Here is a 23,863-nt window from a genome sequence, read left to right as displayed (position 1 = left end):
ATATCAAACATTGCAGACCAGCTACGTTGCTCCCGTGCAGCGAGAGCCGGAGCTCCCAATCATCAAACCCTCTCGAGTCTGGAAATTGGAAACCTCTACAACGATATATACATGGAAGCTCGCGATAACCTTTCCCCCACATTTATACTTCGGGAGAACCTCGAGGGCGTAATCAGCGAAAACAAATTGAGATGGGTAAGGTGCGAAGCTGAACGCTAGTGACGAAGCAGGCTCCAGACCTGGGCAACAACGACAGAGTTCAGCGGGATATATCACAACTATAGTGAGGGTCCATGGCCTAAATAACGGGCAAGAGAATTACAATTTGTCACATAAAACTGTCAAATTTAGCAGCACAATTTGGAGCCAGACTTCAATCGTCGTAGGCATCTACCTAGTCCTTCAAAGCACTGAGTCCGAAATGCTCGAAATATACTCAATAAGGATCATACAAACGCACTACAAGTCACATGCTTGATTATGGAGTCAATACTTGGGCCTCGTCGCGGCAGGGACATGAAATGCGTGCCGATCCAGATTTGCAACCGCCATGCAAATGAGCAGAGCTGAACACTATGTGGCTGGAACGCTGTTTTACCAAGGGAGCCGAGACCAGTGTCCGCGGCGATTTGCCAAAGGAGTCAGGGAGACTATTCGATCAGAAGCTATGGGTTGCTTGAGGAAACGGAGTGCTCTCCACCGAACATGCAAACAGTCGAACGAGACGAGTGTCTTTCTCAGCAGGACCTACGAGTGTCATTGAGATAGAGGCTCCAGCGAAAGTCATGGTCTCATTCACGAGGCGCAAACACATGGCAGGGTCCTGCATCTCCAGCTTATCACGCTTCTTCATAGTTTTTGATTTCCAATGCGCTTGCGCTAGTCATCTGCCCTTTCTTCTCTGATCATACGGGAGGTTTCCAGCTCTAACGTTTATTCTTTCTCGAGGCACTCACATCATCTAAGCATTATGCTCTAAGCTCTCACTCTCTCATTCCGTTTTGTGATTCCAAATTGACGTGTTGCCTTTCAAACATGGCTCGGCACGAGTCTTAATGTCGCTTTCTTGGAACCTCTAAATCTATCCGTCGGATGGGATTGGTATGTCCACTGCCTTATCTGGGCTCATACGTTTTGTATATGACCTCTAGTGGAGACATAGAGGCAATTAATCTGCACAGTCACTTCTTGGTACAAGTCTTCCTGATGGCAAATACAAAACTAGGTTCATAATTCTGTGCTGAATTCAAGTTCTGGGTAAAAGGTAGAGAGCGTGTCGCACATCCCTAGTAGGATGCTGTCGCATTTGAAATCTGCCTTCAACTAGATCCCCAGATCCTTAAGGCCATATATGCAGGTGTTACATAAGATCCAGTCGGTCTTTTACCTCTGATATCTGTTGTCGTCCCTGTTACATCGATGCTTCAAGCTGATGTCTTAGCAGTATGCTGGTGTATGAAGGAAATGAGAATGCCACATCATAGCTTGATGTGTGGAAGATGAATGCCCTTGAAAATACTTGTCTTTACGGAGCGTCCATTTTATGCAGTCAATTCACTATTGCGGAACGGAAGAAATTCTCTTCGCCCACCTAGATATTCGGCTCGGAGCCAGCAACAAAGAGGCTTCCAATAACTTCAATAATCGCAGATCGGACGTGTTACACCGCAAAACGCAACTCCCCTTAATAAATTGTCATCCGCAGCACAACCTCTCCCACTCTTTTATCACTGGGACCAAAACTTCAGCTACACATCCGAACACCAATAAAGTCATCCAAAATGAACAGAACCAATTCCCAATTCGGATTTGCTATGGGACTGGACCTCTCCTCGGATGTTTTGAGAGCGATTGCGTACCATGAGGGCTACGGCCAAAGAGTAAGTCTATCCTATCGCTCTCGCTACCCCTAAACCCCCTTGTCTTTACCTATACTAACTCTTCTGGACACCAAGATTCACAATCTATACGCAACCGCGGCAGGAAATTCGGCCCATCTAAAAACCCTCCTCAACAACATGGCAGCCGAGCTGCAATACAACCTCACAAATCCCGGCCTAGATATATCCATTCTCCAACGTGCCGTCACTCAACTCCTCCTCGTGCAAGTCGGAGACATCAAACTCCACAACACCGTCCAGCACGTCGAGGATCTGGTTCGAAATCTCCGTGTCATTCTCGCGCATCCGATGAGTAGTGGGGATAGGAAGGTGGTGATGTTTATCCAGGGACAGGCAGATAGCGAAAAAGCGAGATTGGACAATCTCGTTAGGGAGCGGAAGTTGAGCATTCTAGCAGGATTGAGTCAGAGTTCTGGAGTGACAGAGGAGGAAAAGGAAAGTGAGAAGGATGGTGAGAAGGGAAGAGGGTTCTGGAAGAGTGTTGGTCGGAGGATTAAGAAGTCGTTCAGTGGTGGGAGCAAGTAAGGGCTCTAATGTTCGGAGAGGTTTTTGAGACATTGGAATCAACACGGCGTTATGGACGATACCCAGGATACGTTCAGGAAAGGAGGAGACGAATCCTAAGACAAAGTCATTCACCTGGAACAGAATATGAGGGAAAAAGTTGTTATCGTGACCTTGGCTTGGTCCCACTTGATCTAGACCGGGCCTCGCAAGCTCGATTTCCCAATAGGTAAGCTCCAAAGTCGTGAAATCCTCTCAGAGCATTCAAAATCAAAGCTAGGAGCCTACTTAAGTGGTACAGTCATCAGAATCTGCATCTCGTTCATAAAGTCGTTAATTCTTAGCTGTGGTCCAGCCCGTCCTGTTTCTCTAACCCCATTCAAACACCATTTTCCATCCGATCGCTTATAGTCCCGACATATGAACAGGGTGCTCTTTCCAAACCTCTCGACCGGCGATATCCTCCTTCACTCTCTTCACCTGCATACCCCTCCTCTTCTTAACAACTAGTCCCTCTCCACTCTTAACCCCCAGCTTTCCCCTCTTCACAAACTCTTTATTCAACCACTCAACATGCTGCTCCCCCCTCGCACCCCAAAAGCAGTCTCCATCCCTCATATTCGGCAACTTACTCCTCTCACTCTTGAGAACAGTATCCAACCCCACCTCATCCATCATCTCACACGGCCCCCTCTCCGCCCCAAAGAAATCCCTAAACAGCATATCCACCTCCTCTGGGGACGCAGCACCTTCACTCAACACCGTCAACGTCTCCTTCTTCATGGCTCCCCAAATTCGAGGGAGGATTAACCCTTTGTTCAAAATCCCGTTGCCCACACGATCCGGTACCACAATCGGGCGGAGTCCGATATCCAGGAGTTCCTCAACGAGGAAAGAGATGATGCTAGGTGACGTATATCCACAACTCAATATCTCGACGCACTTATTCCGCGGCGGAATATAATACAACGTATTCAATACCCTCTCCTTATGAACTACCTCAGCAACCAACTCAGCACTCCTAAATCCCGCGCTATTCGTCGCAATCAGAACATCTTTCCCAACAAGTCTATCAACCTGACCGAGTAGACTAGTTTTGAGATCGAGATCCTCAGGCACGCATTCGATCACCATCCAGGCGTCTTGAACTGCATTTTCGAGTTTGGAACTGAAAGAGACGTGGCCCGGGTGTGTGCCCTGCGAAAAGCAGTTATTGGCGAGTGAGTCGGCGATGTATGACCGTGAGGATTTCAGAGCTGAGGGAGAGTTATCGTAAAGTGTTACGGAGCGGGATTTTGATGCCCAGAGGACTGCCAAGCGACGGCCGAGGACGCCAGCGCCGAGGATGGCGATGGGCTTTTCTTTGATGGAGGGTGGTGGTGCCCATGCTGGTACTGGCGCCGATGGCTTTAGGGCGGAAGGGAGTCTCACTTGTGTTTGGTGAGTGGCGGTAGAGTGTGGTGATGTTGTGAAAGGTCGATTTTGCTGCTTGCTGTTGTTGAGGTTTGAGCTTGTGTTTGAGTAGGCCCGGATTTGCTGGCTGTACTGAGGCTGTTGGCGAAAGAATGAGCTGGGGATTGTGTGGTTGGTGAGAGAGGCTGCTGGGCGGGATAGACGGTTAGGTCTTGTTCTTCTCATGGATTTTGGTTTTGGGACGGATTGCAGGGTATTTGGTGATGTGGTAGAGAGGGCTTTGAACGAGGCGGAGAAGATGAGGGATGGGAGGGCTGCCTGAGAACTTGAAAGGTGGTGTTCTACCCCTGTGAGAGCGCCTGGTAGCCATGGAGGCCAGACTTGAGAGACAGTTCTGAGTCTTGATGCCGACATTGCGTTGAAGTAGGTGTCTGTATTTTCCGGCTTGATTTGAGAGATGAATGTCCGGCGTCAAGCTCAGTGTCTTGAATTCGATAGTATTGATTATTGTATTAGAGAGTTGGTGAATGTGTTGTATCTGTCTCCGGGACATTGATTGATTGATCGTTCAACGATAAAAGACCTGCTTGCTTGATTGTATGAGTGAATGACAAAAGCCATAGAGAGATATCAACAGTACTTATCTCCCTTCTCAAGTCAGCCCATGAAACACGCAACAAGTCAGCACACAACTCCCATCCCACATCTCATCCGCACAACCAAGTGCCAATGACATCCCAAGATAGAAATGATCCATCCAGACATGGTCTTGAAGTCACCTCATACCTCTCACTCTTCAGCCAAGTCGAACATCACATCGCATGTCGTTGCAGCAGTGGGGTCCTCGAAACAATCACCCCACTTGCACGTTACTTTCCTCCCCTGTCAAGCAACCTCAAAAATCGTGGGTTGATTCAAGATCTCGCTTCCAGAACCAATAGGCTTACTTCCGGCAGTTTGCTATCTCGAAACAAAAACAATTGGATCCTGAAATAGTCGCATCAAATGCCAATCCACCATCTCGTCTCGTCTCAGGCTTTCTTGGCTTTAGAATGTTCATTGCATGTTTATGGGTTTCTTATCAGAAGCATAGTTCTTGAATCTCTTGGTTTCCTCGGGAGTTACAATCAAGACTCTTGGCTCCCGTCCAAGAGAAAAAGTTTCGCTTCCGAGGTCGGAGAATGGTCCGTGAGAAGAGTGTTGGGACCAGTATGCAGCCTGTACGGGTATTCTCCGACGGGTAAGTGGATATGGTGCATATGTATGGTATGGGAGATCGACACGGCTGGATCTGATTTGGAACTTCCTGAATCTAGATCGTTCAGCACTGTTTTATTGGGCATTGATAAGGTATGCTGAACAATAATATATGAGGTCGTAGGACTGGGAGAATAATTCGGTCATGCAACTCTGCTAGAGTACCTTATAAGACAACTTCCAAAAACGACTTAGTAACTCATACCTAAGGACTACCAGCAATCTATCAAGTTCTCATGCAATATAAAAACGTGAGAAATTCCCGCGAAAACAACAAATGCATACCCGATCAATGAATCCGATCTTAACATTTCCATTTTCACATGCCATAAACTCAAACTGCCTCAAAATAAGATCCACAAGACGGAAAGGGATATTTTTAGGTTCTGTAGCGAGGCGCACGTCCTAGTTTGAGATGAGGCTGAAATCGCTGGGCGTCGCCGCATCGCTTCAGGGATGTTGGCATGGAACTGTTCTATTTATGTTCTTTGTGAGTTTGGATTGAGTACGTTGAGATGAGGCAAGAAGATCGGTTGATTGTAGGAGAAAGCTGAGGAGTTTTGGTTCCGGTCTCTTGGGATGGATAGATCGAAAGGATTGAGGGATGAGATTAATTGTGTGTGGAATGACGTCTAAAGTGAAAAAGGTCGTCAAGAATTGAGGGTATAATTATTCTTGAAGTTCTGAAGGTTGATTAACATTCAACGCCTTGCATCGAAAAGAATGCAACCCGAACTCAGGATCCAAGTCCTGGGAGAAACCCAAAATATCGTACAGGAAAGAAACTCGCCAACATGAAAATCATCTCGTCACAAATCCACCACCTGAAGCTCCCAAATCAAGCCAAAATAAAGGTTCAGGCTCTACCATCATAAATAGAGTGTGAGATCATAACTGTAGTATGAGGCTGGAACAACAACAACCAAGTCCAACCACCCGAGCCAGATCTCCCCATATCAACCGACCAAGCCACTCCCAATCCCGTTTCACAATGAGTAGCACGTCCCCCAAGCAGGCTGGCATCCAACATCACAGTAATCAGCCGTACTTCCACAGAACGAGAACCGCGAGCAACAATCTCCGATTCGGCAAAACACTCCATTGCCACAAGACCCATCAATAGTAATATTGCTACAAATCCCATAGCCTGGTTGACAACCTGTACCGCAATGTGCTGCATCACTGCCGCACGTGTCGTCGCTTCCACAGCATGTTCCGAAGGGGCTCCCGTCGCAGCTGGATCCGCCGGCTGATGCGCCGCAGGTGTTGGTGGATGGGATTGGTGGGGAGGTGGTGGTTAGGGAGGCTGTGGAGGAGGTGGTAGTGATAGTCGTGGGGGTTTCGACTGGGATGGAGCTTGAGATTGGAGCCTGGATTGTGGATGGCGTTTGAATGGTTGGAGATGAGATGTCTGGAGAGGTCGAAACTGAGGGCACTGGGACAGGAGCTGAATTTGACACTCCGACGAGGACGCTTGAGGAAGATCCAGCAGCAGCTGTCGAACTTGAGGTTGAGTCTAGTATCGCCGTTAACAGAGGATCTTGACCAATGGCGTGCTTGTAAGGCTTTCGCGAAGGGGAGTTAGTCTCGCACCTTGAAAATCAGAAGTCCTTGCAATCTCAGAGCTATGCTTTGTCCTTACGAAAGTACATGGGCAATCTACAGTGCATCAGCGACATCCGATTCCGCAAACGCCCAAGTTGGAATAACTCACCAGTGATCGTAAGTGTAGTCGCTTTTGTGACAGTATACGTCTTCGTACCATATGTAAATGTCGTCGGACCGGGGCATACAGTCGTCAGAGCATCAGTAGTAATGGTCGTATACTCAACCGGATGTCCAGTCGGCGCTGGTATGCGCGGATTGAGAGTCACTGATTCAGTTACAGTAGTATCAATGCATGTTGCTGAAGAGACAGTGGTAGTACAGCCGTAAAATATGGCTACGGTACTAGACGGAAAGCAAGTGCTGATATGGACGGGTTTCTCGACAACAGTCCAGACAACACAGAGACTGTTCATAGGCTCAAAGATCATGGCCCCTAACTGAGAGGAAAGTGCCAGAGTTGGTAAGGCCAGGATCGTGAGTTTCATGATTGCTGAATGATAGAATAATAGCATAGATTGGGTGGTATAAAAAGGAAGCGGAATATCATGTATGAAAGAGAGTATCGCGAACGCGAATGTCTTACATAACCAACTGGAATGCTTAGCCACATCAGATCAAGCAGCGCAATATATACGACTCGAAACTCGCATGTGAGAGCAGTGGTAAGGGTATTGCTTAAATAAAAAGTGAAAGGTTGAAAATAAACATACTCATGGAAGTGGCGTCGGGGCTTGCCTTGAATTCCTGAGGTTCTGTCTTGCGTGTAAATGTTGGACATACAAGGAGAAGATTGCACTGAAACAGAATCGAACCGTGAAGAATGAGAAAACTCTTGAAAGTACCTGCGAGGTCCTCCATTGCATTCACACAATAGCAAAAACGAATGCTTGAAATTGAGAAAAAATTTGGAAGTGCTTTCAGGGCTTGCTTTGAATTCCCGAGCTTCTACAGGTATATCCGATTGGGGTTGGACTGCCACTCCTTACCTCTTAAAGAATGTCAACTCGACGCCAATGAATGCAGTGTACAGACCAAATAGCAAACCTCCAAGCCATCTTCTGCCTCCAGTCCATGTGACAATCATCAGCAAGATTGAACAAGCCCAAACGGTCCAGACCTCGAAGGCAACGAGATTATCAGTGAGCAAACCTGTTCCGAGGCTTGGCGGGTCTCCGAAATCATTATCAATGTCACCTTGGCTTCCGCCAACGAAGACAATCCCAATGCAAAGCGTCAAGAGAAACATATTCGAGCCTGCTGTTGTGGCTGTCATGACAGCGGCATGGTTTTGCCAGCTGTGGATAACGGCGACGATTTTCTCTGGTAAAGTAGTTGACATGGACACCAAAGTGACACCGATGAGAGTGTTGGAGATATGGAATGAGCTTGCAAGTGATGCCGCCGATTGTACGAGAGCATACGCAGCAATGAGTAGAGCAGCGACGCCGACAAGGACGAGTATGACATGGTAGTCAATTCTTGTGTGCCGTGGATCTGCTGCAACTGTATGAGGAGAGTATGTAAGCAATAGGGGGGCAGCTTCGGTTGGGTGGCATTGCATTACGGACGGGTATATAGAGACATGCAAGTCTTGGTGATCGGTACTTGGAGTAGGTAGTGGCAGGTCTCCAATGTCCTCCGCCCCCAATTCTTCTGGGGTAGGAGCCAGAATCCCATCATATATGGCCGAACAGATCGACACGACATATACAGCGCATCCAACCATGAAGAATATGCCCCCGGCCAAATCCAACAGTCCGGTGAATGCAAGTAGCATGAATATCGTCGATACCACGAACAATGCCCCAGAATATATCTTCGCGCTGAGGTCGAAGATGATCGAGCTTCTGTTGAATAGGAGGCCAAGCGCAAATGCGCCCATCACATTAGATATGCTTGATCCAATGACGTTTCCAAGTCCGAGAGAAGGGCGCTGTTGTACAATCGAGGCTGCGACGATTGCGAGCTGAGATGGTCAGCGTATGCTTGGAGATGTCGAAATGTTACAGGCCTACCTCTTCCCATTCCGCCCCATCTGTAAGCAAAGCTATCAACATCTCAGGTATTCCACATCGCCGTGCAATGGTGGCCGTGTTGACTGTGAAGAGAAACGCGCCTGTTTGGAGGAGGAAGAGGCTGGCGATGAAGGCACAAATGTTGAATAGGAGACTGTTGTCGTCCATGACGCTGTGCACACATTACGCAAGTCGCAGATGCTGAGTTTTAGGCCATGCTCTCGAAGGAAGCGATTTTGGGTTTATGGTTTCTGTGCGAAGCTTCGTGGTAGTTGGCTGCGAGAAGGTACGATCTGGAGATACCGAGAAGACGGCGACAACGAAATGGAAGGAGAGTTTCTATTCACCTACCGTCCCGTCTGCCCTACCTGATACCAAACCAAACCATGCCATGTATTACTAGACACAACCGAACCACTGCATATTTTCGTGTTGCACGATATCGACGAGCACTTTCGTCATCTGTATGGCGTCTTCCCTTGGCAACGTGCGAGGCTCATGAAGGAGGTAGCGTCCGAAGAGACATTGGAGGGTTTTCCGGGCTTCCGTATCGCTGTTCCACAGCACAAAGTACACAGCCGTGTATGCATTGGATCAGCCAGCCGTTTGGAACACCTTCCGGGAAAATTGATGCTGTTGATGTTGTTGGTGGTGGTGGGGGACGGGAACAGGGAGAGAAGTGGTGGGGAAAAGAAATGGAGCTTGAATCCCTGCCGCTGCGTCGCCAGTGCGCTTCCAGCTAGTCCACCCTCCTCGTCTCCTCCCAGCACTCAATGGATCGAATCGGCATAAGCATTGTCATAGCCATCACAACAATGGGCCAATACCTTCAGGCAACGACACGGGCAGGGCGAACAATGGTAACACCAGAGGGCGTGAATGAGTGATCGTCGATCCATCGGTGTTATTAAGACGACACGACAGCCTGCAATAAATTGCCACGGAACAACCCAGTAAGAAAAATTGTCATCACTGACCACATCTCATTGACCTTGACCTCAAGCACTTGGACAGTATATCCTCATTTCCAGCTGTCTTTGCTTCTTAGTGTCATTCGGTGCAGCCAAGTTCCAAACATCCGGCCTAGCTTCATTGATGGCAATACCAACCCCCAAGAGCATCACGGGAGGATGCTTGTGTCGAGGAGTGCGGTATCAAGTCGTATTTTCTCCAGAGCATGACTGGAAAAGAGGGGTGCGTCTCATTTCGCTATTTTCACATGTACAGGGCCTCGGTAAGGTTACTTGTATCTATCTCATTCTGTAGTTCGTTCTTCTAGTTCTGTTGATCTCTTCTAGGCCTCACCCCGCCGCCATTGTAGCCCGCGTACTGATCGTCAAGCCCAATAGCCTCACTCTTGTCAGTGCACACAATGCCGGAAGAACTGCGGCTCTCTGATTTACAATTTCCATACTGTCAAGGCATCTGAGATAGAGTGGACGTCACAGTCGACATACGCGGAGTACAACTCATCTCCAGGGTGCTATCGATCATTCTGCAGGAAATGCGGCTCACCACTTGCCTGGTCAGACAGGAAGGTAGGCTTCATCCAGTCCATTTTCCATGGGTGCTTTCTGACAAGCAAGATGAAGGTCAATACAGACATCGAACTGGCCGTGGGAACAATAGACGAGGAGTTCTTAGTCGGAGCTCGAGATTCGGATGATCGTCCCCTTGGAGCACATGGCTTCGCCCTAGCCAATCCAGAGGCTGACCACTTTCATATACGAAACGAGATCTCTGGGGTTACAGATGGAATTTCAGCTGCAGGGACACGGTTCTGGCGGGGTAGCAAAGAGGGGCCTATGACGAGTTCAGAGTAACAACACCCCATCCCGCATTTCTGGATCATGAAGATCTTGCTCCTTGGCTCGCAGAGGCGGCTGGGCCTCAGAGCAAACACGAAGTCCTCCGGATTGCCAAATTAGGATTTGAATGTCATCGTATGTTTGCATCAGATCTGTTGAGGCAGAAGAAATTTCTTGATGTTTTGAAGGTTCTTGGTGGCGTCTTGGACAATTCCTTCCTAACGCAGGTTCCTCGGCATCTTTTCATTTAATGTTTCGATTCTTGTCTTTTGCATGTCTACATTCCACGACCAACTTAAGATTTTATGGATAGCATATCCCTTCAGCATTCTTCCAATCTTCAAGTCCTGTGCTTGTACGATCTATGATATCATAGTCATCTCGGCCTACCTGTACAACATGACTGACTGCCCTGCTCTGCTTTGTCTCAGCCTGTGAATTGAGATGTTGTTGAGATCCACTTTAACACCGAGGCTGCCGAGAAGCTTTGCCCCATGGTTCCTTTTTCGTCGTTGGATGTGGGGGAGATCTCCGCAAATTTAACCTTATGTGAGTTAATCTTTACTCTAGCTATTTTCTTCATCCAATCCGGATCTGTTAATTCAAGGGCTTTCAAGCCACAATTGTTAAATGCCATCAGGCCCTGGTTGAAGCGCCGTTGCAACCAGAAATTGTACCGAGGCTGCAACTTCGACGTCTCCACAATCGCCTCTCGCTCGAAGCCAATTCGAGGACCTTTCCTCTGGCTGCACCCTTCCGTCGATCATTGCCCATCTGCCGTGCATTAAGGTAATGTCCTGGATCCCGACCTTTTTCGGAGAAGTCAGACCAATCATCGAATATATCGAACTTGCTGACCATAACACCCAACCATGAATCTCCAGTTTTTCTCCAGTTTTACAAGGAACAGAAGTATAGCATCAGCTGAATGAGACTATGACAACTAGTTTTCGGTGCTCAGGGAGACAAGTGTAACCCACTTGGCGTCATGGAGGTTATCAACTCTCCGGCAGACCATTTAATATGACGGGAGATATATATTAAGTACAAGAGTTCCCACAAAATTTCTTATTGACAATCGACTTTCCACAAGATCTCTACTTCACTCGCTTTTCAACATGAGATATTCGACGGCCATCGTTAGTGCTCTCGCCTTCTGTGCTTCCGAGGTAGTTGCTTTCCCAGCGGCCGCTATTGAGTATGCTGCTAGAGCAGAGCACGACGCCTTTGCTCGCAGAGATATCGAAGCCGCTATTGCCAAACTCGAGTCACAGCGCCGTGCCCCAGGTTTCAACGCCCAACAGCAGTATGTTTCCACCCATGGCGAACACGCATTTGTCGCACCCAATGCCCCGAACACACTCAATGGAGATCAACGTGGACCATGTCCAGGCTTGAACGCCATGGCAAATCACGGATACCTCCCTCACAACGGTGTCGCAACTATCCAACAGTTTATCGATGGTACCTATGATGGTCAGTAAACTTCCTATCTTCTTCAAGAGCAATGGCTAACATGTCCAAGTCTTTGGCATGGGTAGAGATCTTGGCGGTTTCCTCGCCATCTACGGTGCTGTCGTCGATGGCAACCTCCAAAAGTGGTCCATCGGTGGCCCTACACCAGCCGTACCAAGCGCACTCGGGTTATTGGGTACTCCAACCGGTATCTCGGGATCTCACAACAAGTACGAGGGCGATGTTAGCCCAACTCGTCCAGATCTCTACGAATAGTAAGTTTCCATTCTCTCCAAAATCTTGGTATGAGGCAAAGAAACCAAACTGACACTACATTTCCAGTGGCAATACCTACAAAGTAATCATCTCTCAATTTCAAGAGCTGTTCGACCTCCAACCCAACGCCGCAACCGCCAACTACGACCTCAGCGTCCTCACCCCCTTCCGCGCCTCCCGCTTCCAGCAATCCATCGAGCGCAACCCCTACTTCTTCAACGGCCCCTTCTCAGGAATCGCCGTTCAGCCCGCAGCATACACATTCATCTACCGCTTCATGGGCAACAAGTCAGCCGAGCACCCAGAGGGAGTCCTCAACCAGGAGGTTCTGAAGTCTTTCTTCGCAATTACCGGTACGAGCGGTAACTTCCAGTGGACGGAAGGCTATGAACGTATCCCCGAGAACTGGTACAAGCGCGCCATCGGCGACGAATATACCATCCCCTTCTTCCTGACCGACCTCCTCGCTGCCGCCTTGGAGTACCCGCAATTCTTGAACATCGGAGGAAATACCGGGAAGGTGAACACCTTCACCGGTGTCGACTTTGAGGATTTGACTGGTGGTGTGTTCAACCTTGCTACGCTTGCGGAGGGTAATAACCTCGCTTGCTTCGTGTTGCAGGGCGTGGTGCAGTTCTTGCCTGATAGTTTGCTGGGTGCGGTTGGGGATCTGGGTGCGCTTTTGGGACAGCTGAATGGTGTGCTTGGTGGGGCGTTGAGTAATTTGGCGTGTCCGAAGTTGGATCAGGTTAATAAGGATCAGTTTGCGCAGTTTCCTGGTGCGAAGGGTGCGTATTAGAGGAGAAGTTGAGTGGTTGAAGTGACGAAATGTCACTGTTTCAACGGGAGAATATACCTGTGTGTTCGGAGGAGCGATTGAGTTCTGGGAGGTGAGAAGTCTGGTTCTTGTATATATTGAGGATGGATAGGTCGTTTGGTATATGTCACTGTACTGTACTGGACGTGTGGAATGAAAAGAATATTGAAAGCTATCTCATTCATGATTTCTCGGTGGTAGGTATGTGGCTTGAAAGATGGGCATGTGCATCGAGACCATCAAGAGCTTTCAGACCATGCGAGTGTTTGCTTAAAAGTACTACTTCGCCGCATTGACAACGGCCTTTTCGAAGCAGCTGGAGGTCACCTACCTCTCGAATCACGTGCTAATCATGCCTTTGAGAATGACCTTTTGTACTCCGTATGCCAGGCTCTGTTAAATATTGCAGCATAAGGGATGCTGGGCGGGTCGTTACGAACGCTGAAGAGCCTTACCTAGGTACCTAAGGATCACCCAGAGGGGAGACCTTGCTTCAACCACCACCGCCGACATCTGTTTTTTGACATGGTGAAAGGATTTTGGGCAGAATATTGGAGATATTTGACCGTAAGGCTTTTATATGTTCTTGTTTGGGAGTGGTATTAAATAACTTACATTTTTATAACGAGGGTGGCATAGTTGTCGCCCAGGCCCAGTGTCCTTACTCCGCTTCTGTCTGTCACCCATTGGAGGCTGGGTGGCGCCTCAAATGTGGTCATTCTATCTTCAAAGGTCGACTGCTGACTCACTTGAATTACAGCAAAGGATAGAGGGATCCAAAGAAATGGGACCGACTTTGGCACGAATAGCAGCGGACATGTGAAGGGCGAGATCCAGTTCACAAAGGAGTGGGTTTTGGCTGTGTTTTAGCGAGATAAAACTGTCGAAAACACAAGTACTTTGAAGTTTGAGAAATTGGTATTTGGTAGCTATCTATCAGCAGCTTGCTGACCTAGTATTATATCTCCCTATAGCTCAACAACAAACACACCTCAGAATGACACAACAAGGTCTCCCTGGAATAGAGAGAGTGAATGTGAATCCCAGTGACAATTATTGGACATCCGAGGATGCCAGAGTCAATTATGCCTCCTCCTATCGTCAATTTCCTCCAACTCAATGAAGAAAATGGATCGATTCCAGTATATGCGTGATATCAAGGGAATGGAACGTCTGCAGAAACTCTGACAATAAAGAACACTTCAAGATGCAGTGCAGAAGAGGGCGAAGCATTCCCTCCCCGCTAACTCCAACGCCAATGCAGAGAACGACCCTTCTTACGAAGAAATGCCACATTATTACCACTCAGTAACAGGACTGACAAGTCGGCTATGAAAGAAGTGATCCATTGACAGAGACACCATTCTCCTCCATCTTCTCACCTCGCTCGTCGTAGACCACATGACTAAAGCTATCGAAATCACTGTTGTCAACCAACCAATCGAGATCCTCGTCGTCTGGTCCCAGCTTGGCCATTAGACCATTACCGGCTTTGGGATAAGGAGGACTGGCAGGTGTGCTCTCTCTGCTCTCAGAATTCTCGTTTGTCAGATCAGTGGCTTGGACAGCGAGCTGAGGTGGTGCTGAGGAAGCGTGAGTGAAGGATGGATTGGCGGTTGCTGGAGGCGTGGGCGTAGACGTTGCCCCTGGTTGACCAGGATTGATCTTACGAATGAAGTTGATGGGGGCGCTGGGATTGGCTTCGGCACGCTTAAAAAGCCCTGCGGCGGCAGTGGCTGATGGGGGAAAGGGTACTTGAGCTTGCGTGTTTGTGCGTCCTGGCTGATTGGTATTCGGGCGTGGAGGAGCAGGAACGTATGCTTGTGCTTGGCTCAATTGTCCGGATGGGGTAGGTGGAAAGATTGGTAGGTTAGGATGGAGGATTGTCGCCTGCAAGAGGAGATTGACCAGCTGGGGTTGAGGAAGCGAGTTCAGGTAGGCTCTTTTCTATCCAGCGTCAGACTAGTTCAGACAGTGCTCAGTGAGTCGCGGGATAAACATACCTCTTCGGAACTTCGTCCTTGCCAGCTAACTCCAGCCGTAGTCTCATACCCAGACTTGATGCCCCTCTTTCGGCTACAGTCTACACAAAACCATGGTGAAGTTTCATCCTTGACCACCTCTTCCGACACAACTGGATCGTGACATTGTTGATGCCAGCCCAGGTTACATCCATCACAGAAGACAATCATGTTGTTCTGTGGACTATGACCTCGCTGACACTTCTTGCACAGCGCTTGTTCCTGGGCACGTCTAGACGGTCCTCTTCTCTTATTTGGTGTCTCATAACTGGCCGGAGTGAATTGCGCTGGTTTATTGACTTGTCGTCCGGATTGTGTTATCTTTGGCAAGTCCGGAATACCATCCTCCTCATCATCTGAGTCCGAGTCTCCTCCAAGCTTCGACATGTTGCCATCCGACTCCTCGCTACTCTCCGACTCTTGAGCCCGCTTCCTCTTTCCCCCTGCACGGCCTTTCGGTGTTGGCTTCTTTCCTTCAATAACAGACCCACCTGGAGTCCCAGTTGGAGTAGCAGAGGGACGCCCCGCCTTCTTTCTTGGAATTGGTATGCGCTCTTTAGCAGTGCCAGTTTGGAAGGGCTTTCGACGACCGGTGACCGGAGGAATGAATGGGAGCTCCATGTTCATGGATGTCTTCATGCCCTGGAGGACGTTGCGCTTCATGTCCTCATAGCCAGGTGGAGTGCCGGTAATGCCAATGGAAGATAGGGAAGAGGTAGCTCCCGAATTGATGCGCTTGAGAATCATTTCGGTCGCAGCAGAGAACTGAGGAACATATTTGGGAGGAGAGTCGGAGCTAGGGTTGCTGCCGCTGCCAGACGCAACTGGCGGGTTGGTGGGGTCATTCGATGCCATTTTTGTTCTTAAAATCGGGTTGATGGTATATGCGCCGGAGGAGCTCGAGATCTGGGGGACGCCGAAACGCGATTGACGCGCTGTTTGGGCAGATGTAGTGACTGTGTTGATCTGATGCGACTAAGACCGAGGTCAATGGAACTTATTGAATAAACAAGCCCGCGATGTTGTATATTGGTGTAGGGTTCGTGATAGGCGTGATTTGAAATCTCAATGGAATGTCATTGATATCGGAGACGTGCCCCTTGAGGTCAGGACGGTGCTGCGAGTGAGGTTCTGATGGTCTGAGAGAGCTTGAGATGTGTTTGCATTAAGGTATACGTTCGATCAGTTGACGAAATTTCTGGCTAGTGGTGCACGTGATGCAAGTCACGTGAATCAGTTCGAACTCTCCCGCCTGCTTCTGTTCTCAGGAGCAATGGAATGTCGCAGACTCCATGAATGGCTCTTCAATTCAGTGATTTGGAATAACCATGTACATTTCTCAACAAAGTCATAGCTTCCATCTCCAACTCTGCCCGCTATTATATCTAGATTCCGCTTCTACAGCAATCAATCCCCGGCTCTCAATCAGGTCGGTCAGAGGCTAAATAACTCCATAATCATGGTTCTAACAGTGTATATCTGCAAAAAAATAAAATAACTGTGACCATCTGGGTAACGTGCCAATTCAGAAGTGTTAACAATTTAACCGAACGTCCCCTAGAATGCTAGGAACCAAAACAAATGATTAAGCAACTCCTAATTCCGCGAATGCCACCGTATCTAGCCTTCTCCTTTGAAATTTTCAAAAAACCAGTTGTGCTTAGCAAGTTCAGCGGCAGGCATTCGATCATCTGGCAAAAATCGCATTGCCTTTCTTAATATATTCTCCAGTGCCGATGCCTCCACAACGCTGATAATGGTCCCTGACGGTTCGAGAAACTCAGCAATCGTCACAGGAACGTCAACATCTCCAGACCGGGGTAGCCGTCGGTCGGCTCCAACTTCAGTAGCTGCACCCGCGGACGAAGCAATCGTCGCTGCACGACGTTTTGCTGCACCAGTTGAAACCCCTTCAGACGATATGCTCTTCTCGCCACTTTTCGCACCCGAAGATCCGGATCCAGAACCGCTCTGGTTTTTGCCTGATGATCCAGTACCGGAATTCGTTTTCTCATGGGACGAGCCTGACTTCTCATGAGATGACCCCGGACTGTTCGCATGCTCTATTTGTGCCATTACATAGTTGGCTTCGCTAGTGGTGAGGTCTTCAACCAACGCCATCAAGCGAGTAGTGGTAGTTACATGCTTCTCAGATGAGCAATGTTTTCTTTTCAGATTTCCATCCTCATCTGGGTTGTCGGCACCAAATCCCAGATCTTGGTGAGTGAGTTCCGTGCTGTTAGAGTCTCCATCATGCAGACCGATTTTCATGATTTCGTTAAATAGCGTTCCGGCTACGATTCCAGATAATTGCCCTCCAGGTTGGATCTCGAGATCGTACCACGTACGTCCCTCCTCCCATCGATCCCACCACGCGTCAGGCAATTTGCCGAGGATCTTCACCGTTGCGATCAATATCTGGTCCCGCGTGGGGATGCCTCTGTAACGAAACAAACAAGAGCCAGTCCGGATCTCGAAGATTGTACAACCTAGAGCCCAGATATCAGAGCTTATGCTTCTTGGACTTTCAAAATTGAATTCTGGCGCACAGTAATTCTTCGGTGTCCCGATGTCAATCGAGGATTGGTCTTCCATAAAAGCGATTCCAAAGTCAATGATCATGATTCGGTCAGACAGCCATTGAGGATCTACCAGCTTCATGCTAATGGCGTTGACTGTATACTTGGGGCAACTGTCCTCGCCCGTCTGACCAGCTGCCCTATGAAGAGCATGTGTCTGTGGCGCGCCCAATCGATCGTGAATCTCGTCAACAGTCCACTCATCGATATTGGCAAGTTGCAGCAGAATATTAGCCGCAGTGAAGTCTGATGCAATTGTCAGCTTAGAATTATCTGACGAAGGAACAGAATGGACCTCCGTGAACAATTCCAGTAGAATGTATATAGGCCAATCCTTCTGTGGCTTGCAACGCAACCTTTCTCGCCACATCTCCCCTCAGTCTCCGCGTTCCACTCGTGAATCCTGGGCAATCATTGAATTGTTTTATGCTTGGTCCTCCAACCTCACTGACGACACAAAGGTGGCGACCATTGGGACCATCAATCCAAAAATGATCCAGCATACTCATCACATAAGCCTTGCCCTCATGATCTTCACTGTTCTTTAACCTCCTCAGGATTTCCACTTCGGGACAGTCTCGTGACAATCTCGCAGCGAGGATTTTCAGCGCAACATATCGATCACGACGAGTGTCTCTGGCAAGCCAGACAGTTGCAAAGCCTCCATGTCCAAGCTTATGGACAACGATATATCGACCCTTTTTGAACACGTCGTCCAGATGCACTGGGTGAAAGCCGCCGAGACGGTAGTTCAGCGTTTCGACGCGGGGCGCTCTGTTGGCCATGACGGCGGGAACTGCTTGATTTTGTAAGGGAAACTGGGGTATTGTGGTATAAGGGGCATGGTTGATTGCTGGAGGAGCATTGCGGAGAAATTTGCCACCAATATATCGAGGTGGGATGTTGACCTGTTTGGGTGACTAAGCTGGCTGTATTTCTTGATTTCAACGGCAACCCGCATTTGAGAATGAACCCTGTGATTTGAGATCTGAGAGATAAAAGTGGATTCGATACTTAGGACTTAACATTTCTTGGACAACGCAAAAACGCCTCGGTTGAAACTACAGACTGCTGTGCTTTGTTGATCAACACCATGGAGGTTATCCTGGCGTGAGCGTCACTTTTTCAATTAGCCAAGGCGACCGAGACTCGCACACTTTCAATCTTTGATCTTACTTTATTTTTATCACCTCACAGCACCTTCAGCCTTTAACGCCTCTATTTGACTTTCGCTCATCCCAATATCCCTCAAAATCTCATTGGTGTGTTCACCCAGCATCGGAGGCACGCTTCTGATACTCGGCTCGCTTTCGCTGTACTTCACTGGTGTGTTTACCATATTGATTGGCCCACATGCTTCATGATCCATTTGCTTCACCATGCCTCTTGCCAATGTGTGCTCATGATTCAAAGTACCCTGCACATCGTTCACCGCAGAATAAGGCAGCCCACTTCCCTCGAATATGTCTAGCCACGCTTTAGTGCTCTTCGTTTTGGTAATGGCTTCGATGGATCCATCGAGTTCTATTCTGTTGGCAACACGTTGTGCATTAACAGCGAACTTAGAGTCGGTCTTCCATTCAGGTTTGCCAAGTCCATCAGACAGAATTCCAAAGAGCCTGTCATTCCCGCCACCGAACAAGATGTCGCCATCTTTGGTCTTGTATGACTGGTAAGGGACAATGGAAGCTGGCTGACATTAGTAAGACATTTATTATGTTCAACCTGTAACCTACGGTGAGCAGTTCCCCAGCGCCCAGTATCTTTTTCTCCACTAATGAGGCAACTACTTGCTATATTTGCTAGTGTGGCCACTTGGCAATCGCTCAATGCAACATCGATGTGCTGCCCTCGCCCACTTCTTGCCCGAGCTATAATTGCCGCCATGATGCTGTTACTCGTGTATAATCCCGTGGTTAGATCTGTGACAGCAACTCCTACCTTAACAGGAGGACCGTCTCGACTTCCAGTAATGTGCATCAGTCCAAACTCGGCTTCTACCATCACATCGTACCCGGCTCTGTTTGAATACGGCCCAGTCTGTCCGTATCCTGTGATAGAAGCATATATCAACCGAGGATTGATTTTCGAGAGTGTTTCGTAGTCCATTCCGTACTTCTTCAAGCTACCAGGCAGGTAATTCTCGACCAAAATATCACTCTCGGCAGCAAGCTTATGTAAGATCTCAACACCGGATTTATGCTGGAAAGATAGCCCAAGTGACTTCTTGTTCCGATTAACCTGCTGCCGTGAGCTTATGTAGCTTGATGGGCTGTGGCTCTTGTACCGCAAGGAAATAGGCGCTTTCACCTGGACCCTCTTTGCCCGAACCCTCGATATATTTCGCGTATGGAGGACCCCACGCCCGTGTATCATCACCTCGCGTAGGATGCTCGACTTTTATAACTTCTGCACTGACAGTCGTGAGCTTGGTAATTGTGGTTCGAAGGTGGGGTAAATGGCTACCCAAGATCTCCAAGTATTTGCGTGCAGTACGGCTGTCATATTTGAATTAGCAATTTTTCATGATATGGTATGTCTTTCTGTACTCCTGCCAGGACTCTAGTCATGTCCAAGACTTTATATCCCTTCAAAGGTAGGGTCATGTTGTTGCCGGCGACATTCGCAAAGCTCCTCCGCCGGACACTGTAAAACGCCGAGCAAGAGCCATTGGAAGTTCGTAGACCTCTTGAAGCTCTAATAATTGATCGAGAAGGGATTGTGAAAGTCATGGTGTTGTGCTGATGTTGTGTTGAGGTTGGGGGAAGCTTCGAGGTTCTGGGGATGTCGTCACGGTCCAAGTGCCGAGGTGGATCGCCATCTCGATTTCCGGCTTTCATCCTTCCTCCCTATTTACATCAAATTACTCTGAGAACCGCAACGATCGATTATATACTATTTACGCTTCAAATGGCACTTCTTGACGGCCAGATATCGTGTTGCGTCAAAGTTACTTGCTTTATTCGTCATACGCATTAATTTGAGCACTTTTGAATGGCCTATACGAATATCATATCACGAGGGCTTCTTGGGAGAGCAGTCCTACTTTTAATTGTCTATCTATAACACTAAGTGGTGTTAAAATGGAGTGTCTATTTGAATCCCTTTGTCCTTTTGAACTCCCAAACAGATCCCGCTGAGCCACTCGATGGGATAGGATAATAGCCAAGTACATTTTCAACAAATGCAAGGACCAGCATAGCATTCACTTCTCTCCCTCTGGCGGCCTCGAGAGTCAGCGTATCATGCAGAAGTCCTAGTCCAAATGCAGACTCTTGAAGTTTTATCTCCACCGCTGGAGGCTTCACCACTGGTCAGCTTGCAAGGAATATTTTCAGGGCTGTGTAAATTATCGAACATACCCTATTTACTCTCGAAGTATCACCCCTACACCACCTTCTCAAGTACTCGTCGAGACACGCCAAGCTAGGTGCATGGCTCCCCTGAATTGTTACATTCATCCTGCCTTCTTGCCTCACCACTAACCAATACGGTGGTCGACGAGCGAGATCTTCTGGTCTCGGAATCGTCGAGGTTTCCGGCATCATATCCTCCATTTCTGCTCGGGTCATGGCCAATCTCGTCTCAATGTGAGCATGTGGAGCTATCTGGCTCTCTGGAGATCCAAGATCAAGATCTGCCCAGTCGTCCGGGTCAGTGGGCAATGCGGGGACATTCCCAGGAACGCTTGCAGCCTGATGGAGTGGAGATTCATTCAACAGGTTCAAGAAGTCGGTAGAGAACCCAGCCATTGCTGTATGGTGCTGCGGTAGTTTTGCATTTGGCAGTGCTATGATAAAGCAGCATTTCCTTTTCTGCCACGTTGTTGATGGACGTTTCGACGTCGGTGAGACCTGATTTCATCAGCTCAAGTCTACCATTTCTTGCGGTAACTCACCTCAAGTACTATCTCTACCTTTGATCGGGCCTGTAAGAGCTCGAGCAAGTTATCCACATTTTCTTCACTCTCGCTCTCGAGCCATTGGAGGAAAGAATCACACCAAGCCAATATCACCGTTGTAATATTAGGCACAAAGGTTGTAGAGTCTGAGTAATGAACCTGGAACGTCTTCCACAACATGCTCCATTCTGGGTCAATGGAGATTGGGTAACCAAGAGTGCTTGTCAAAGCTGTGGTCTTCACAACCAGTGGGGAAGTAGAGGATGTAAAATGATCCCGAATGTTTTGTCGAATTCGGGTTGGACTACGGTTGTCAGTCATCAAATCTCAAAAGTCTCTGGCTGAAGCTTACAGTGCCGCCATTTTCTCGTTTGTTTACACTCGTGCACCCCAAAATACTCAATTATCCCACAATTCAATCTCAGTCTTGCCTTTGGGTCGACTTCGTTGCTCAGGAGATTCTGCACCTTCAAGTGTGGGGATATAGCCTAGTTGTCAAGACTCCGCCGCAATTCGAAGTTCAGCTCGCGAGGCTAGCCAGGAACAAGAACGCCATGTTTCAACAAGTCTGCCACAATTTCGACATGCCGTGAAAAGCTCTTTTCCGTTTGGCTACAACTCTATGGCGCTCTCGACGGATTCGATCATGGGATGCCAAGGTGCACACCGACTGTTGCTTTTGGAAGTCTTGAAGGCTATGCAAGGCTACGAGCATTTGTGGCGTTCAAAACTCGGCATGGAATTAATCTCCAACCTCGTCACTTTGAAAGTACAAATAGACGGTAATTTCTCGCCGTTTCTTCCAGATATATTCTTCAATCAAACACTTTCATTGTTTCTGAACTTCGAAGAGTAAGATGTCTGCAGAGAAAGCACCAGCTGAGAAACTCCCGCTTGCGGTTCGCAAGAACGGTACGTCAAGCGCTGTAAAACCGAAAACAATTTGTCTGAGAATAACGCTAACATTTGAGAAGTTCGGGATGGATGGGAGGGCAAGAAAGGGGATCTTGAAGCGAAACTGCTGGAGCAGCTAGGTGTTGCATGGACTTTCGATGTCAACCCTCTCGCCATTTATCCTTATGCAGAAGAAGGATCCTACGGTAACCACTCTTTGGGAGACTGTATCTTTGCGTAAGGGCTCCTCATCTACTAAAGACATCTCAACAACTTCTGACATTTGTCTTGCTTCCAGCTACTTTGATGGATTCATCTATGGTCTCAACTACTTCCTTCAATATCATGGGGACGCTGGTAAAGACGAATTGAACGCCGTCTGCCCAAAACACACCATCACGCTCGTCCCATCTACCAAGTTCAGCTACTGCGGTACAGAAGTTGTGGACGGTCAACTTCGACTTCTCTTCCACCCCAACAACCTCGGGACAAACATCAGCAACGTCGCCGAAAAGCTCGCCGATACGCTGTCCACCGCTCCCCAGCCATCCGGTGCGCCGTCTCTCAGCTATGCAGCTCGTCACTCTATCAAGAGTGATTACGATCCTAAGATCGAAGCTGTTCTTGAAAGCGCTCGCAAGAGTCTGCATAATCCCAATTTTGAATTCCAGCCTGATTTCGATGCCCTAGGAGAGGTGCTGAAGAAGGGTGGTAAGGATGTGAGAGACGATTGGGAGTCGAATCTTGGAAGTTTTGCATTGAGCTATTTTGAGAGTTTTGTGAGCGCGCTTGAGAGAGAGAAGTTTGTTGATGATGACTTGTTGAGAGAGGGTTTCGAGGAGGGCGTTGAGAAGGGAGTTGTGAAATTGAGAATTGTGGACAAGTTGACCAAGGGTTCTTATAACGAGATAATCCTTGATGATGGGGCGGCTGTCATTCAGGTATGTGCTTTCCCTTTCCCATCCTTTCAATTATTGCGACTCAAGGCTGACTTGATGCAATAGACCACACCAAATAACTGGGGAACGAACATCTACAACGCAGCCGAGAAGCTCGTGGATATTCTGTAGAGTTGTACTCCCATCCTGACATCCTCGAGTATCAAAACTCTGACCGCTTGCCATCTGTATATCCTGCCATCGTAGATATAATATAAATCAGCTCTGCCAGTCTGCTGAATTGAGTTCAATAGTTCAGCCGTGTTCATGCATCATGTTCCTGATGGCGTTCAGCTCCTGCAGCCACACTTTGCCGAAGAAGGCGGGACCCTGAATTGCAACCTGCAAAATACCGCATTGATACTCGGCAGTTGAAGCTTCTATCATCCCCAGAGAAGATAGCCAAAGGGTGTGAAAGCAGTGTCAGAAACCAGATTCTGGAATAATTCCCCTCTTTTGTGATTGTCGAGGAGAAT

The 23,863-nt window shown here is 48.3% G+C and overlaps 10 protein-coding genes across 10 annotated transcripts; 3 read left to right on the top strand and 7 right to left on the bottom strand.

Annotated features, from left to right (window-relative positions):
• Positions 1–1,781: 1,781 nt before the first annotated feature.
• On the top strand, positions 1,782–2,426 carry ONS95_005107 (uncharacterized protein; the record flags this gene model as incomplete). The annotated part of the gene is made up of 2 exons (XM_058498501.1): positions 1,782–1,880; positions 1,956–2,426. 2 exons carry the CDS (start codon positions 1,782–1,784, stop codon positions 2,424–2,426), a joined length of 570 nt encoding a protein of 189 aa, XP_058352015.1.
• A 384-nt stretch (positions 2,427–2,810) lies between these two features.
• Positions 2,811–4,232, bottom strand: ONS95_005106 (uncharacterized protein; the record flags this gene model as incomplete). The annotated part of the gene is made up of 1 exon (XM_058498500.1): positions 2,811–4,232. The coding sequence occupies one exon, from the start codon at positions 4,230–4,232 to the stop codon at positions 2,811–2,813; it is 1,422 nt and encodes a 473-aa protein (XP_058352014.1).
• A 971-nt stretch (positions 4,233–5,203) lies between these two features.
• ONS95_005105 (uncharacterized protein) lies at positions 5,204–7,590 on the bottom strand. The gene is made up of 3 exons (XM_058498499.1): positions 6,790–7,590; positions 6,669–6,734; positions 5,204–6,591 (listed from the first exon to the last, which is right to left on the bottom strand). Exons 1-3 carry the CDS (start codon positions 7,193–7,195, stop codon positions 6,062–6,064), a joined length of 1,002 nt encoding a protein of 333 aa, XP_058352013.1. The 5' UTR covers positions 7,196–7,590; the 3' UTR covers positions 5,204–6,061.
• ONS95_005104 (uncharacterized protein) lies at positions 7,591–9,358 on the bottom strand. The gene is made up of 2 exons (XM_058498498.1): positions 8,699–9,358; positions 7,591–8,649 (listed from the first exon to the last, which is right to left on the bottom strand). The coding sequence occupies exons 1-2, from the start codon at positions 8,864–8,866 to the stop codon at positions 7,666–7,668; spliced, it is 1,152 nt and encodes a 383-aa protein (XP_058352012.1). The 5' UTR covers positions 8,867–9,358; the 3' UTR covers positions 7,591–7,665.
• Positions 9,359–13,036, top strand: ONS95_005103 (uncharacterized protein; the record flags this gene model as incomplete). Its single annotated transcript, XM_058498497.1, has 6 exons — positions 9,359–9,892; positions 10,048–10,236; positions 10,291–11,055; positions 11,124–11,982; positions 12,032–12,236; positions 12,304–13,036. Exons 4-6 carry the CDS (start codon positions 11,625–11,627, stop codon positions 13,034–13,036), a joined length of 1,296 nt encoding a protein of 431 aa, XP_058352011.1. The 5' UTR covers positions 9,359–9,892; positions 10,048–10,236; positions 10,291–11,055; positions 11,124–11,624.
• An 859-nt stretch (positions 13,037–13,895) lies between these two features.
• On the bottom strand, positions 13,896–16,229 carry ONS95_005102 (uncharacterized protein). Its single transcript, XM_058498496.1, has 2 exons — positions 15,058–16,229; positions 13,896–15,001 (listed from the first exon to the last, which is right to left on the bottom strand). Exons 1-2 carry the CDS (start codon positions 15,928–15,930, stop codon positions 14,384–14,386), a joined length of 1,491 nt encoding a protein of 496 aa, XP_058352010.1. The 5' UTR covers positions 15,931–16,229; the 3' UTR covers positions 13,896–14,383.
• Positions 16,230–16,695: 466 nt separating this feature from the next.
• ONS95_005101 (uncharacterized protein) lies at positions 16,696–18,439 on the bottom strand (the record flags this gene model as incomplete). Its single annotated transcript, XM_058498495.1, has 2 exons — positions 16,696–17,900; positions 17,950–18,439. 2 exons carry the CDS (start codon positions 18,437–18,439, stop codon positions 16,696–16,698), a joined length of 1,695 nt encoding a protein of 564 aa, XP_058352009.1.
• A 401-nt stretch (positions 18,440–18,840) lies between these two features.
• ONS95_005100 (uncharacterized protein) lies at positions 18,841–20,448 on the bottom strand (the record flags this gene model as incomplete). The annotated part of the gene is made up of 4 exons (XM_058498494.1): positions 20,121–20,448; positions 19,965–20,063; positions 19,391–19,895; positions 18,841–19,343 (listed from the first exon to the last, which is right to left on the bottom strand). The coding sequence occupies exons 2-4, from the start codon at positions 20,028–20,030 to the stop codon at positions 18,841–18,843; spliced, it is 1,074 nt and encodes a 357-aa protein (XP_058352008.1). The 5' UTR covers positions 20,031–20,063; positions 20,121–20,448.
• A 47-nt stretch (positions 20,449–20,495) lies between these two features.
• On the bottom strand, positions 20,496–22,006 carry ONS95_005099 (uncharacterized protein). The gene is made up of 4 exons (XM_058498493.1): positions 21,908–22,006; positions 21,553–21,859; positions 21,017–21,508; positions 20,496–20,956 (listed from the first exon to the last, which is right to left on the bottom strand). The coding sequence occupies exons 1-4, from the start codon at positions 21,916–21,918 to the stop codon at positions 20,747–20,749; spliced, it is 1,020 nt and encodes a 339-aa protein (XP_058352007.1). The 5' UTR covers positions 21,919–22,006; the 3' UTR covers positions 20,496–20,746.
• Positions 22,007–22,412: 406 nt separating this feature from the next.
• ONS95_005098 (uncharacterized protein) lies at positions 22,413–23,519 on the top strand (the record flags this gene model as incomplete). The annotated part of the gene is made up of 4 exons (XM_058498492.1): positions 22,413–22,467; positions 22,530–22,686; positions 22,748–23,390; positions 23,454–23,519. 4 exons carry the CDS (start codon positions 22,413–22,415, stop codon positions 23,517–23,519), a joined length of 921 nt encoding a protein of 306 aa, XP_058352006.1.
• Between the last annotated feature and the right edge of the window lie 344 nt (positions 23,520–23,863).

The sequence above is a fragment of the Cadophora gregata genome (genome assembly GCF_030347475.1).
Source record: "Cadophora gregata isolate MNR1 chromosome Unknown scaffold_15, whole genome shotgun sequence".
Taxonomy (NCBI): domain Eukaryota; kingdom Fungi; phylum Ascomycota; class Leotiomycetes; order Helotiales; family Ploettnerulaceae; genus Cadophora; species Cadophora gregata.
This window is presented reverse-complemented; position numbering and strand designations above follow the sequence as displayed.

Bases quoted from the DNA above. Each gene is read 5' to 3' on its own strand.
- ONS95_005105 (XM_058498499.1), bottom strand. From the start codon at position 7,195: ATGCTATTATTCTATCATTCAGCAATCATGAAACTCACGATCCTGGCC. The intron at 6,735-6,789 runs GTGAGTTATTCC...GATGCACTGTAG, and splicing joins GACTACACTTACGATCACTG to ATTGCCCATGTACTTTCGTA. The intron at 6,592-6,668 runs GTGCGAGACTAA...CGGCGATACTAG, and splicing joins AAGGACTTCTGATTTTCAAG to ACTCAACCTCAAGTTCGACA.
- ONS95_005104 (XM_058498498.1), bottom strand. From the start codon at position 8,866: ATGGACGACAACAGTCTCCTATTCAACATTTGTGCCTTCATCGCCAGC. The intron at 8,650-8,698 runs GTAGGCCTGTAA...TGACCATCTCAG, and splicing joins ATGGGGCGGAATGGGAAGAG to CTCGCAATCGTCGCAGCCTC.
- ONS95_005102 (XM_058498496.1), bottom strand. From the start codon at position 15,930: ATGGCATCGAATGACCCCACCAACCCGCCAGTTGCGTCTGGCAGCGGC. The intron at 15,002-15,057 runs GTATGTTTATCC...GACGCTGGATAG, and splicing joins AAGGACGAAGTTCCGAAGAG to AAAAGAGCCTACCTGAACTC.
- ONS95_005099 (XM_058498493.1), bottom strand. The intron at 21,509-21,552 runs GTGAGTTACCGC...TGATGAAATCAG, and splicing joins AGGTAGAGATAGTACTTGAG to GTCTCACCGACGTCGAAACG. The intron at 20,957-21,016 runs GTATGTTCGATA...CCAGTGGTGAAG, and splicing joins ATACTTCGAGAGTAAATAGG to CCTCCAGCGGTGGAGATAAA.